The sequence below is a fragment of the Meriones unguiculatus genome, chromosome 14 (assembly GCF_030254825.1).
Source record: "Meriones unguiculatus strain TT.TT164.6M chromosome 14, Bangor_MerUng_6.1, whole genome shotgun sequence".
Taxonomy (NCBI): domain Eukaryota; kingdom Metazoa; phylum Chordata; class Mammalia; order Rodentia; family Muridae; genus Meriones; species Meriones unguiculatus.
In genome coordinates, this window is record NC_083361.1 from 90,139,328 (window position 1) to 90,153,589 (window position 14,262).

Genomic DNA, 14,262 nt, shown 5'->3' on the forward strand with positions numbered 1-14,262 from the left:
CCCCATCTCAAAAGGCAAAGAGGATGGATATCAGAAGAAGAAGAAAACAGGAAACAAGTTAGAAACCTGCCACAGAGGGCCTCTGAAAGGCTCTGCCCTGCAGACTATCAAAGCAGAAGCAGGGTTTATGAGGGGATACTAAGTGAATAAAGTATAATTAACAAAAGTTATGAAAAAAAAAAAAACAGATGCTGAGACTCATAGCCAAACTTTGGGCAGAGTGCAGGGAATCTTATGAAAGAAGGGGGGCTAGAAAGACATGAAGGGGACAGGAGCTCTATAAGGAGAGCAATAAAACCAAAAAATATGGGCACAGAAGCCTTTACTAAGATTGATACTCCAACCATGGACCATCCATGGAGATAACCTAGAACCTCTGCACAGATGTAGCCCATGGCAGCTCAGTGCCCAAGAGGATTCCTAGTAATGAGAACAGGGACTGTGTCAGAAGTGAACTCAGGAGCTGGATCTTTCATCAACTCCCCCTGAGGGGGCAGCAGCCATACCAGGCCACAGAGGAAGGCAATGCAGCCAGTCTTGATGAGACCTGATAGGCTAGGGTCAGATGGAAGGGGAGGAGAACCTCCCCTATCAGTGGACTGGGGAGGAGCAATGGTGGAGAAGACAGAGGGAGTGTGGGATTGGGAGGGGGCTACAGCTGGGATACAAAGTGAATAAACTTTAATTAATTAAACAATTAATTAATTAAAAAAGAAAGAAAAAAACATTGTCATAAGTCTCTGATTTCCTTACCCTGATGACTGTTCTAATTTCCAATTCATGGTCAGTTACAGTTTTTATAAATGTTGTAATTTATAGCCACATCTTCATTCCAGTTTTGTGATGTCACTACTATGAAAGTTTTTAAACATTTCAAACTACAGACAAGTAATGTGCCCACTCTTGTGCACTTCCACTTTGAGAAAGGTGCCAGCCATGGGATCTCATTGACAGCACACATGTGTGTTGTTGGTTCTTAGCACACAAGCAGACATGTAAGATGAACTTGAGGAAGTATTGCACCTCACTTACAGTGTCACAGATTTTTCTCCAGTATCACCTTGGGCTGAGAACCCGGCCAAATTCTAAGTCATAAGAAAAGAGAACAAATAGCATACCATTGTCAGTCTTTGGGAAGGTGAGCACATAACGTTCTCTTGACTCCACATGTGTGTGTGCACTCAATTGGGTGTGACTGCACTTTGACATGGAGCTTCCAAAGTATGACAGGCCATTCCTCAGTATTGCACATCATAAGTCCCAGATCATCTGACCAGTGCGGGACAATCCTTACCAGTTTCTTTTAATTTCTAGGTGTAGCATGTAACACATTTGAAGGTTGGGAAGGTAATATTGGCACACTGCTCTTCGCCAGAATTTGGGGGCAGGAATGTTAGACATTGAATTCAATGCAAGTTTGTTTGTCTGCAAGGACATTTAAAAGTATAATTCTTTTCCTCATGTTCCATTTTGAGACTTTTTATAGAATCATTCTTATCTCAAAACTGGTTCATCATTTTGGCTTTTCCCAGCAGTGACAATCACTGTAAAACCACCTGTCACTTCCCACATGCTTGTGTGAGAGCAGTGACTACAGAATCTGGAATTGAACCACCATGTCTCCAGAATATATGTATTCTTGACTTTTTACCTATCCTAATATTCACTATTAACATTTCTTTTTACATCTCTGGTGTCCAATTTGAAACAAACAAACAAACAAACAAAATGACAGAAACCCTAGTGATGAAAGTACCAAATTGCTGCTATCGCTAGGAAGATGTCAGAATACTTAAATCAAGAGAAAGCTAGTTAAAAATTAAACCTAAAGGCTATTTTTAAAAACCTACTTTGGCTGGTGGTGGTTGTGCATGCCTTTAATCCCAACACTCTGGAGGCATAGGCAAGATGATTTCTGTAATGTCGAGGCTAGCCTGGTCCACAGAGTGAGTTCCAGGACAGCCAGGGCAACACAGAGAAACTGTCTAGGAAAAAAGAGAAAAAATCCTACTTTGATGTGTTGTAAAGGGTGCTAGGTAGAGTGATTGCACAGTACTGCTCCTTGAATCTGAATGAAGGGAAGACAACAATTCAAATTTCTAGGCAAAAGTCATCCATACCTCCAAATAGGCTTCAAAATTCTAAAAGGTCAATAAAATAATTGCTTATTAGATGTTGAGTAGAAAGATGTTAGCAAAGCATTCAAATGCTTTCAGATGGTTTTATTGGGCCCTTGAACTACAAGAAAATGAGGTCATTTTATTTTATTTTTTTTAGAAATTCGTATTCATATAACATGTTCTGTAAAATCCACTAGTTCCCTCCCCTCTGATTCCTTTCATACTCTCCCACACTTTTAAAAATATTTTTAAAGCAATGAATCCACTTAATATTTTCTTTTTGTGTTGGTGAAGGAACATCTACTTGGGCCTGGGCAGCCTTTCAGAGACCACGTCCCTAAAGAAAAGTCATTCTCCTACCTCCAGGAGTCATCAACTACCATCAGTTTCTAAGGTAGGGATGGTACTTCAAGACCCTGTCTGCATCCACAACAGGATTTTGGCTGGCTTGATCTTGTGCATACATTCCCAGCCACTGTAGATTCATGTGTGCAATGTTGTGTACTAGCAAACACACTTTCTCTGCAGACATCTGCCATCCTTGGCTTTTACCATTTTTCTGCCCCTGAGTGTTGTGGAGAGAGCATAACTAAATGTCCAGTTTATAGTGATCTCTCCACAGCCAGATGAGTTCATTTTAAAAATGATTCATATATTGCATTGGATAACTCCATTCACAATGCTTTAGAAATATCAGTTTAAATTAACTTTAATTATTGTGCTTTAGATATGTTGACAGCTTACATTTTAATAGATTTACATTTTTCAAGATCTTAACTTTGGGGAGCCAAATTGACCCAAGACTTTTTCAGAAACCCTGATGAAAGGAAGAAGGGAACTTTAGCTCTGTGTCCTTATCCAGGAGTGGATTTGGCAAGGGCACTCTGAGGTTGGGGCCAGTGTCTCAGAGTGGTTGAGGTTATGGCTTTTTGGATCCCAATTCTTTCCCCTGGGCTGTGGTCGTAACCCCAAAGGCTACTGTGTCTGAGGTCTCTTGTGTGCTTTGTGCCATTGTCTGACTTAGCTTTCTGTGTCCTTGGTCATTTTTCACCTGAAAAATGTAAAAAGATGCTGTACTTCTTTTCGCTGTTGTTATGTTTTTATCCCTTTATTAAAAATAGAATATTTTCTTGTGCAATATATCCTGCTTATAGTTTCCTCTCCCTCTACTCCTTCCAGTTCCTTCCCCACCTACCCTCCCAAACAGATCCACTTCCTTTTTGCCTCTCATTAGAACAAAACAGGATTCTAAGAGATAACAAGAAACATTAAAAAATAGGTTAAGATACAACAAAAGCCATCATGTCAAAGTTGGACAATGAAAACTAAGACAAGGAAGAGGGCCCGAGAGAAAGCACAAGAATCAGAGGCTCGCTTGTTCACACAGTCAGGAGTTTTATAAAAATACTAGGCTTAACACTATAGTATATATGCTGAGGGCCTGGTGCCAACCCATGTAGATGCTGTGTTTGCTGCTTCAGCATCTGTGAGTTCATATGAACCTTGCTCAGTTGATTCAGAAGGCCTTGTTCTCCTGGTGCCCTCCACCCCTTCTGTCTCTTAAACTCTAAAAAAAAAAAAAAAAAAAAAAAAAAAACAAAAAAAAAAAAACAAAAAAAAAACCAAAAAAAAAAAAACAAAAACAAAACAAACAAACAAACAAAAAAAAAAAACCAGAACAAAACAAAAACAAAAAACTTCCTCTCCTCTTCCACAGGGTTCACTGAGCTCTGGTGAAGGGATTTGATGAAGATATCCCATTTAGAACTGAGTGTTCCAAGGTCTCTTTTATGTGTAATGTCTGTCTATAGGTCAGTATTTGTTCCCATCTGCTGCAGGAGTAAACCTCACTGATGATTACTGAGAAGAAAATGATGAATGTAGCAGAATATCCTTAGGAGTCATTTTATCACTCTTTTTTGGTTTTACCCTAGGTCTCTGGAATATCTTGTCTCTGGTTCTTGCTCATCCAAGCAGTATCATATATGGGTTCTAGCTCATGGAGTGGACCTTAGGTTAAATAAGATGTTAGCTGATTATTCTCACAAGCTTTGTGCCGCATTGCTCTCTCATGTTTTCCAGGCAGGATGATGCTGTAGTTCTTAATAAAGTTGCTTGGCATAAATTATCACCTCATTCTTTGTCCATAATCACTTCATTTTTATATATGAGGTTATCACAGAATTAGAGACAAATTTTTTTTTATTTTTTTATTTTTTGGATAGAGACAAATTCTAATTATGAACTGCTTCTATGAAAACAAAGTGTTTTTGTACTCTTCCCATTTTGTGAAAAAAGGTGGGAGGTGTCCTAAAATGAGCAGCAATATTCTTTCATGAGAAGAATCCTTACAAAGGGCTCCATGGTAGAAAAGTGGGGCAAGAGGGGGGAATCTATATAACCCTGAGAAAAGAAGCACAGAAGATGGGATGCTTCTGTGCCATCAGTTCTTCCAGGAGAAATGGAAGACTGCAGAGTGAAATTGCCAACATTAGGATGGCCCTATCTTACATTGTCATGTCCCTGAGACCAAGGATAGCAGTGGTCTGTGTCCTTGGACAGCAACAAAGTATAGGCTTCATTTCATTTCAGCCTAGTTTTGGACTTTTCATGAAATGTAGTGAATAAAATATCAATGTGCTTTCTTCTAAGAGAAGGGAATGTTATATTCTGAACCGTAGTAAGAACCTAGAAACTCTATCTCCTCAATATTGTTCCTCTCCTGAGTTATAGTACAAAGGAGGCCTAATTCAGCTCATAGAGAAAATTCCAGAATCCCCTCTCACATGTCGCTCATGGTATTCTGCTTTACACAGTGGAAATTAAAACAAATAATACTATCCCACCTTCAGAGGAAAGGAGAACTTGTCTAGAGAGGACCTGCTATGATGTTTGGAGCAGAAGGTTTTCTCACAACAGCTTTGGTGGCAAATCTGCTTTTCAGTTTTATTTCTCTAGAACAAATGACCAATCTTGGTGGGGGGGGGGGTGTCCAAGACGTGTTCTGGATGACAAATGTCAAACCTTGTTGCTGTAGTAGCAGATCCACTGTTGCAAGTTGTCTTATGGTCTGATTACTTTGTCTGTGTGGTTTTGAGATAGGGTCTCAATCTTCATCGCAGATGGGCCTAGAATCCTTATGTAGCCCAGGTTTGCCTAACCTGTGAATATCATTCTGCAATGTGCTCTTGAGAACTTAGATAATGGGTTTGTACCATTATACTCAGTTATAGAAGTAGTTCAGATATCTATGGATTAAAATTATATTTACTAAAGTTAGCTATGAATAATGGAAGGATAATAAGAGTTTGGAAAGAGTTTGGCTCTAAATCTATGAGATTTATCCATAGATTTAGAGCCAAAGGAAACACCCTATGTGTGGAAATAGGTTGGTTCATGAAAGCAGCAGTTTATAGAATTTTCTCACTATTTTAAATTTATTTTATTTTATTTTCTGTTATTGGGGAAACTGTCACAAATTAAGTGAGACACACCCAAAATAAGAATCTTGGACAAGGCTGCGGAAACATTCTTTAGCACACATGAATGAACTTTACTCTCAGATTAGAGATAATCCACAATGAAAGAGCTCTAAGACGTTGATGAACTTCAGAATAGCCTATTCCCCTGATTCATGCATATATTCTTCTATCTTATCTCTCTTTTAAGTACTTTCCTTAATGCCTCTTTCACATCCTTGTTCCTTAGGCTGTAAATGAACGGGTTCATCATGGATGTTACCACTGAGTAGAACACTGAGATTATTTTATCCCCTTCATTCATTTTCTTTGAGTTTGGCTGCATGTAGGTAAATATTGTTGAGCCATAGAAGAAGATAACAACAATGAAATGGGAACTGCAGGTAGAGAAGACCTTGATTCTCCCCTCGCCTGATTGTATTTGAACCACAGTGGAGATAATATTACAGTAGGAGAAAAGAATGAGAGAGACCGGACCTAGGAGAATTATTACACCCATTGCAAAGATGACCATCTCAGCTGTGTAGGTTTCTTCTGATGCCAGCTTCAAGAGTGCAGGAGGCTCACAGAAGTAATGATTGATTAGGTTTGGTCCTTGGTATGGCAAGCATAAAGTAAATGTGGTATCTACTACAGACACAAATATTCCACTAGCCCAGGATCCTACAACTAGCAGAACACAAACTCTGTGTGTCATGATGGTGGAGTAGTGCAGGGGCTTGCAGACAGCTATGTAGCGGTCATAGGACATGACTGCTAGAAGAGAGCTTTCTGTACAGCCCATGATGAGGAAAAAAAACATCTGCATGGAGCACCCAGCAAATGAAATGGTCTTTCTGATGACTAGAAAGTGGACTAGCATCTTGGGAACAATAGTTGTAGAGAAACAGAGATCATTCAATGACAGGTTTTTGAGGAAGAAATACATTGGTGTATGAAGTCGAGAGTCAACATGAATGAGGAGTATGATCAGCAGGTTCCCAAACACAGTAAGCACGTAGATGATGAAAAATACCACAAACAGCAAGATCTGAGTCTGACGATCTGAAGAAAGGCCCAGCAAAATGAACTCAGTCAGATAAGTGTGGTTACCTTTGCCCATGGATGTTTACTCCTCTTACAAATTAGCATACATGGAACAATCAAATGTTGACTCTGATGGTCAAATCCACAAATAAAAATATGTCATGAGAAGAAAATAAAATTTAGTTTAAAACTTATGGTAAGCATTTAAGATGCTGTTTTTGCTTTGTTTTGTTTTGTTTTGTTTTGTTTTTGCTTACTGCATACTTACACTGCTCTTAAATCTAATTGATTCGGTAGGTACATCGAAACCAGGACCATCGATGCCTTCTTAGCAATCCTTGCTGACAGAGTGTCTCTGTCAGACAGACCTATGGAGCCATTGTTCAACAGTTGCGTGCATAATTCCAGAAACTTCTTCAGACCAACACATGTTGTTAATCTAACATAAAAAATTGCATGTTGTGATAAATGTCAATATCATAGATCAATTTTACAAATATAATAGATATCTTTGAAAAACAATAAAGAATTCTCCCTTTGGTGAAAAACTCTTAAGATTGCCTTCCAGTTAACTGCTCACAAAGAATATTTTAGCCTTGATTTAATCAAATATCAGATGTAAATAATCATCTTCTTCATTTTCTTTTCATGGAATTCTCCAACATTTTCCCCAGCCAAAAAAAATAAATAAATAAACAGGAATTACAAAGTTATAACCTTGTTATAATGTAGAAACATGTGGAAGACATACAATTAGAAATAGAAAATAAAATATAAAGGCTTTCTATGAAGTCCAGAGTCAGTCACAGGAACTGTCTGAAAAGGACAGTGTCTTATGTGGCCTGATAGTGCTTGGCCTCATTCATGCTGCAGGTGACTAGATGTGCGCATTGGCAGGAAATCAGGCATTGGAGAAATGTTCAGAAGCCAGGAAGGGTGCACAGTCACTGTCTATAGTTCGGTGTATATCTGCAACAAAGAAGCAATGTGATGACTGCATACAAGATAAAGGATAAGTGACCAGAAAGGAGTACAGAAAGTAAATAGTGGAGCATGAAGCTGGAGTGGATGTTCCTGGAAAAGACTGAAGCACCCATCTTAGAATGCTCTTCAGAATGACAGTGATATTACAGAAGAAAGTCAGTCCTACTGGCCAGACCCTAGTAAGAGGAGAAAAGTCAGAGACTGCAGCGTATTTGTATTTACACACATGACCCTCTGTTCAGGTATACCTTAGAAGAAACCTGAACAAAACCATTGATATGAACCACGGATTCATGAATTGCTAAGTGTATCTTGAGTTAAGAGCACAGAGGCAGGCTTCAGCTAAAGAACTGCTGTCCAAACTGCATCTGAACTAGTTCAGGTCTAATATACAGATAGGTGCAACGGCTTAGGGACCAGCAAAATCATGTCAGAAAGAATGTTACAGAAACCAACGCAAATAAAAGAATCTTGCCTCTCACTTTGGTTTGAGATGACAGGAAGATTACTGAAAAAGTCACTGCCATCAATAAGTTTTTGAAACTGTCATTACAATATATTCACTGGTAATGAAATGCAGCTTGCCATTAGTATTTCTTAATTGAAATAGAAAATACAGTCCCTAGCAATAACATAACCATGGTTCCAAGAAAATATTTCCTTCAATAATTGTGTACACTTTTGACTATAGATTTGGTTATAATGTAAAATGTGTTTCTTATTAAAGTTAATATTTAAAACTTTAAGAAGAATATTGTTACAGTCCAAAATGCTTAAGGGTATCTATAAAATCTTCATTGCTGATACCATTTTCCAATAGTTTTAGGGAGTGAATTTGCCACGTTTTAATATGGTGAATTTTTATGCAATGACCTGTCCTTATTCCCATAGTTTTGCAAATGTTAAAATGTACATTCATTAAGTATTAATGATTATACATTCACAAATATCTGACCTTAACATGTCTCTTAGGTTTTTCAAGTTAATAAATCTATCTTAGTCCTAACATTTCATATAACTGTATCTCTTGGCATGAAATAAATTCACAAAAATTTTGATTAACTGAATGAATAAAGAAATGAATACAGAATGATCTTTTCTAGATCCCACCATTTGCCTGCAAATTTCATGATTTCCTCCTTTTTGATTGCTGAGTAGTATTCCATTGTATAAAAATACCACAATTTCTGTACCCATTCCACCATTGATGGACATCTGGGTTGTTTCCAGGTTCTGGCTATTACAAATAGAGCTGCTATAAACATGGTTGAGCAAGTGTCCTTTTTGTGTACTTGAACAAACTTTGAGTATATACCTAGCAGTGGTATAGCTGGGTCTGGAGGAATATCCCAGAAGGAGAAAGACAAACATGGGATATACTCACTTATATAGACCTATAAGATATGATAAACATAATGAAATCTATACACCTAAAAAAGATAATCAATTGAGCGGACATGGGGTAAGATGATCAATCCTCATTTAGAGAGACAGATGGGATGTGCATTGAACGTATGACAGGAGTCTACTGAGCGCATCTGAAAGACTCTAACTAGCAGTGTTTTCAAAGCAAAGACTCATGACCAAACCTTTGGCAGAGTACAGGGAATCATAAGAAAGAAGGGGAGTTAGTCTGATGGGGAAAGGATAGGAGCTCCACAAGGACCAAATATATCTGGACACAGGGTCTTTTCTGAGACTGACATTCAACCAAGGACCATGTATGGATATAACCTAGAACCTCCACTCAGATGTAGCCTGTGGTAGCTCAGTAACCAATTGGTTTCCCAAAGTGAGGGGAACAGGGACTATTTCTAACAGGAACTCAATGATTGGCTCTTTGGTCTCCCCACCCCCGAAGGGAGGAGCAGTCCTGTTAGGCCACAGAGGAGGGCTTTGCAGCCAGTCCTGAAGATACCTGATAAAACAGGTTCAGATGAATGGGGAGGAGGTCCCCCCTATCAGTGGACTTGGAAAGGGGCACGGTGGAGATGAGGGCGGGAGGAAGGGAGGGACTGGGAGGGAATGAGGGATCGGGACATGGCTGGGATACAGAGTTAATAAAATGTAACTGATAAAAAAAATAAAATAAAAAAAAGAAAAGAAATGAATACAGGAATGAATAAGACCCTTCTCAACACTGTCAGTTATATACATCTGCATTCAAATATTCCAATATTTAAACAAAATATGCAATTTTGAAGGCATAGTTAATGTTTATCAAAATAAGTTATCTCTTTAGAATTAGGCTATTCTTTGGCTAGTAGGACAATCACAAATTAATAATACCCCTGTAAATATGGAAAGGTCCACTGGCAGCTCTTCTGGTGAGATGGAAATTTGTCATCAATTGTAGTAAGTTTCTCTTTCTTCCTCCAGCCCCAGGCAGAGTGTATCATTCTCTGAAAACTATTCTACTGGTACCTACAGAACCCATACACATCAACATTAGTACTCACCAGTTCTGACCTCTTTCCCTTGCTGGAGTAGTCAGCTGTACACAGTTAAAGTTCTACCATGTATTGTAAGAAATACCCCCATAATTACAGGGGGCTTCACTGAAAACTGATCAAGAGAAAAGTAAAAGAGAAAGAAAACACCACTGTGGACAAGTCTGAATACTCAAAGAACAGTGAGATACTGGTGGGAGGAAAATGATGGCTAGTTTAAAAGTTATTCAGTTGTTTCCATGGGGCTACATTAGAAACAAACCCAGTGCCCTTATGAAGACCAAAGCTTCCTAAGGTTAGAGGTTCTAGACAAGATGAAGGAAAAGGAAAGCATTCTCTCCCAAATAGACTGTAGGCTAAAATGAACATTTGGCTTTCTCCTGGGAGAGACTTGAGATTTCTGGGGTTGAGGGGTGTCTTGTTTCCTTCAGGATCATCCTCCTTGGTCACTGCAGGATCTTTCTCCTGACCCAGAGGCCTGGAGAAGAGGAAGCACACATAGGGGACCTCACACTGAGTACATTAGTTATCTAGAGGTCTGAGCTGCAAATCTGGAGGTAGGGCCCCGGTAATTCGCAGACTTTTTTCCTGGCAGCTAGACCAGAAACAAATGTTGTAGCAGACCTCGTTACCAACTATTGCTGCTGTGGGCTGGCATAGACACATAGCTTTCAAGCACCAGCATCGCTATCAACCCTTTTCCTGAGAGTTCTTTAAAGATTGAAGTCTTGAGAAAGGATGCAAACACAATATTCCCTTGGGCTCCTCTTGGCAGTAACAATAGCCAACTTTATTACCTTTACACAAAATGAGATACCTTGGGACATTTTGTTTTGTTGATTTGTAATTGTAGGTTGCATTCTACAAGCCTGTTTTCCATTTCTCCTCTAACCATCAAAAGAATTTTGTATGCTCTGAATCTTAGAATGACCCAATAGTCCAACTCTGCCTGTCCTTTCTCTATGTATGACAGTAAAGTGAATTGTAAAGTACATACAAAAAGGCATATCATCATCACGGTCCCCTTATTAATAGAAAAATGTAAATTTGCATTCTGTTGTATTGGTTCTGTAGTAAAATGTTCAAAAGTATTGTTTATCTAAAAATGTCCTGAATACTATTACTTCATTTTAGCTAGAATATAAAAATGTGACAAAGAATCTGTTTGTTTGTTTTTTTTCTGGTATGATTTATTGAAAGTGTCCAGTTACATGCTCTTTGTATCAGTTTTATTTCTTTTATATAAAGACATATTCCTTTCACATTCTTATTACTATATTTCAAACATCTACCTCTTTTTTATTCTGTTAGTGAAATAATTATTTGCATTGATGTTGTAATTTATCATTAAATTAATTATAATTCTATTGATCTTTAGTTATTATTTTTATCTTTATAGGAAACTTGAAGGTGCTGATAAATCTTAAATTAGATAAATGAGAAGGAAAAATTGATCAAGAATGGGCACAGGGTTCTTTTCTGAGACTGATACTCCAACCAAGGATCATTCAAGGAGATAACCTAGAACCCCTGACCAAATGTAGCCCATGGCAGTTCAGTGTCCAAGTGGGTTGCCTAGTAATGGGAGCAGGGGCTGTCTCTGACATGAACTCATGGGCTGGCTCTTTTATCACCTCCCCCGGGGAGAGCAGCCTTACCAGGGCACAGAGGAACACAATGCAGCCAGTCCTGATGAAACCTGATAGGCTAGCATCAGATGGAAGGGGAGGAGGACCCCCCTATCAGTAGACTTGAAGAGGGGCTTGGGAGGAGATGAGGGAGGGAGGGTGGGATTGGGAGGGGCTGGGGGAAGGGGCTGCAGCTGAGATACAAAGTGAATAAACTGTAATTAATTAAAAAATAGATAAATTTTTAAAAAGATACAACAATAAAAAAATGGAAGAGTACATTGGTGCTTGTGACATTTGTGAAGGTCACAAGCATAGGCAAGTATTAGAGAAAGTTGTTATCATTACTGATCTCTTGTTACAGAAAGATGATTTTGCTGCCTTCAAACGCTGTCATTCAAAATACCCTTACCACCTCTGTCCAAAGCTAAACACACTTCGATTACCGAAGCAGAAATGAAGTTTTTCCTTGTATGCATGGGTCCTTTAATTAATAGCTCGTAATTTCTTAGAACTTGACATGATGTTTTTATCCTATAACATTTAAGTGGTCCTAAACATTAACACTGTTAAACACCTTTTGTTATGTGTGCATAGTTACCTAATACACAATGGTTTTATTACTAAAAGAAGCAGAAATTCAAACACCCACCTTGTTCTTCGAGCCTTACTCAGACCTTTACTGTGGTTAGCGCTTCTTTTAAACAGGTGCCTAGCTCTTTATTCTCCTCAGACAATTACCTGAATTACATTCTGCTCTCTAGTGAGCCACAACTGAATACATACACGATCCGTAATTTCTGCTTTGTATGTGATCAGTAATTTCTTCTTTGCCCACTGAATTTTTTTCTGCCCACATTCCCCAGAACTGGTGCCAATATCAAGATTGAACCAGAGATACTTCACCTGTTTCTCCTCCTACCAAGTTCTATTGACTAAAATGATACCCTTTATCTGTAAGAAAGGAGAATTTCTTTAACTGAACAGCTGCGCTTCAGTTGTGTATTGAACTTCATATTAGTACTTTTAAAACTTTCAACGAGGGGGTTAAGGCTTCTCATAATATTTCCTATAAGCCCACACCTGTTTGTCTATATCCCCCATTTTTATTCATTATTAGCCAGATAGAGCCAAGTAATTGTGTTAATGATGCTTGCTTTTTTGCCCAATGCTGGAATGCTAGTAAATTTAGGTATGCCCTGGTTACTCGCATGCCTCACTGGGTGCCTGTGCCCGTTGATGCCCCTCACGCTATGACTCTCTTCAGACAGAAAAGGGATCTTGGAACTACAGCCACCATTGTTACTACCATCTCATTGGCGGCTGTTGGAGCTACCACCGGGGCATTAGCCATGAGTCATACTGGGCAGACTGCTCAGACCCTGAATAATCATTTAGCCAATGTAGCTCATGCCTTAGTTGTACATAAAGGAATTAATGCTCAACTAAAAGGAAGCTTGATGGTGTTCAATCAGAGGATTGACCTCTTGCAGGAGCAAATTGATACCCTATGGCAAATCGCTCAACGTGGCTGTCAATGAAAATATGCTGGACTTTGAGTCACTAGCATATAACATGAGAATTTTTCCTGTGCTGCAAATCTGTCTAAACAATTGTCTAGCTATATTTTAGGTAATTGGACTGGAGAATTCGATACTACGATGGAGCAGCTGAGAGTGGCCATTGTCACAGTAAATTCTACCAGAGTGGACACAGGACTAGCCACAGGATTATCATCATGGATTGCTGCAGCCATGAATCATCTGAAGGAATGGGCGGGCATGGGAGCGTTAGCAGGCCTTCTGGTGTTGGTCTCCTTGGTTTGCCTGTGGTATATATGCAAGATTAGAGTCTCACAACAGTGTGATGCAGCCATGATCATTCAGGCCTTTACAGCCATTGAAGCAGGACATTCTCCCCAAGCATGGTTGGATACCATAAAAAGCCAAAATATTACGCTCAGGATGCGAGGCTAAGCACTGCACTCAGGGTCAGCCGATTTGGACCCAGAGAAGAGCGTGTCTGATTGCATGTGGGTTGATACCCCAGGTCCCGCCTCTGAGAAAAAGATATCAGACGGGTCTGATGCTCTTTGGGTGGATGACACCTAAATGAACATCTGTACAAAGTCCCAATTTATTTCTAATATCAGAGATCAGACCTCTACTCTTGCCTGATGTGTCTAAAACAAAAAGGGGGAACTGTAGAGAGCTGCGGAATGCTGTGCCTTAAAGATGGAGCTGGTTTCCACCTTCCACCTTCCCAATGGTGAGTGCTCTCTGTCACGAACAATCCCACATTTGGCTAAGGCTGAGGATCTGGCTTGCTTCCATGTATGTGGACCTATCTGCATTGCCCACGTGGCACGCCTGGGTTGGGTGTCCAGAGGCTATTTAAGCTGTGGGCTGGCTTTCCCCAGGGTCAGATGATTGTTCAAGGTTCCTGAATAAACTGCATTGAAAAAAAAAAAACTATTATCAAGACATTTTAAGCAAATTTATATTGTCAAACACGCTTTTATAGATTTATATAAATATAAAAATATATATTATCATATTATATTATATTATATTAT

The 14,262-nt window shown here is 39.1% G+C and overlaps 1 protein-coding gene across 1 annotated transcript; it reads right to left on the minus strand.

Moving 5' to 3' along the window:
• Positions 1-5,768: 5,768 nt before the first annotated feature.
• Positions 5,769-6,713, minus strand: LOC110543510 (olfactory receptor 2D3-like). Its single transcript, XM_021629815.2, has one exon. The coding sequence runs from the start codon at positions 6,699-6,701 to the stop codon at positions 5,769-5,771; it is 933 nt and encodes a 310-aa protein (XP_021485490.1). The 5' UTR covers positions 6,702-6,713.
• Between the last annotated feature and the right edge of the window lie 7,549 nt (positions 6,714-14,262).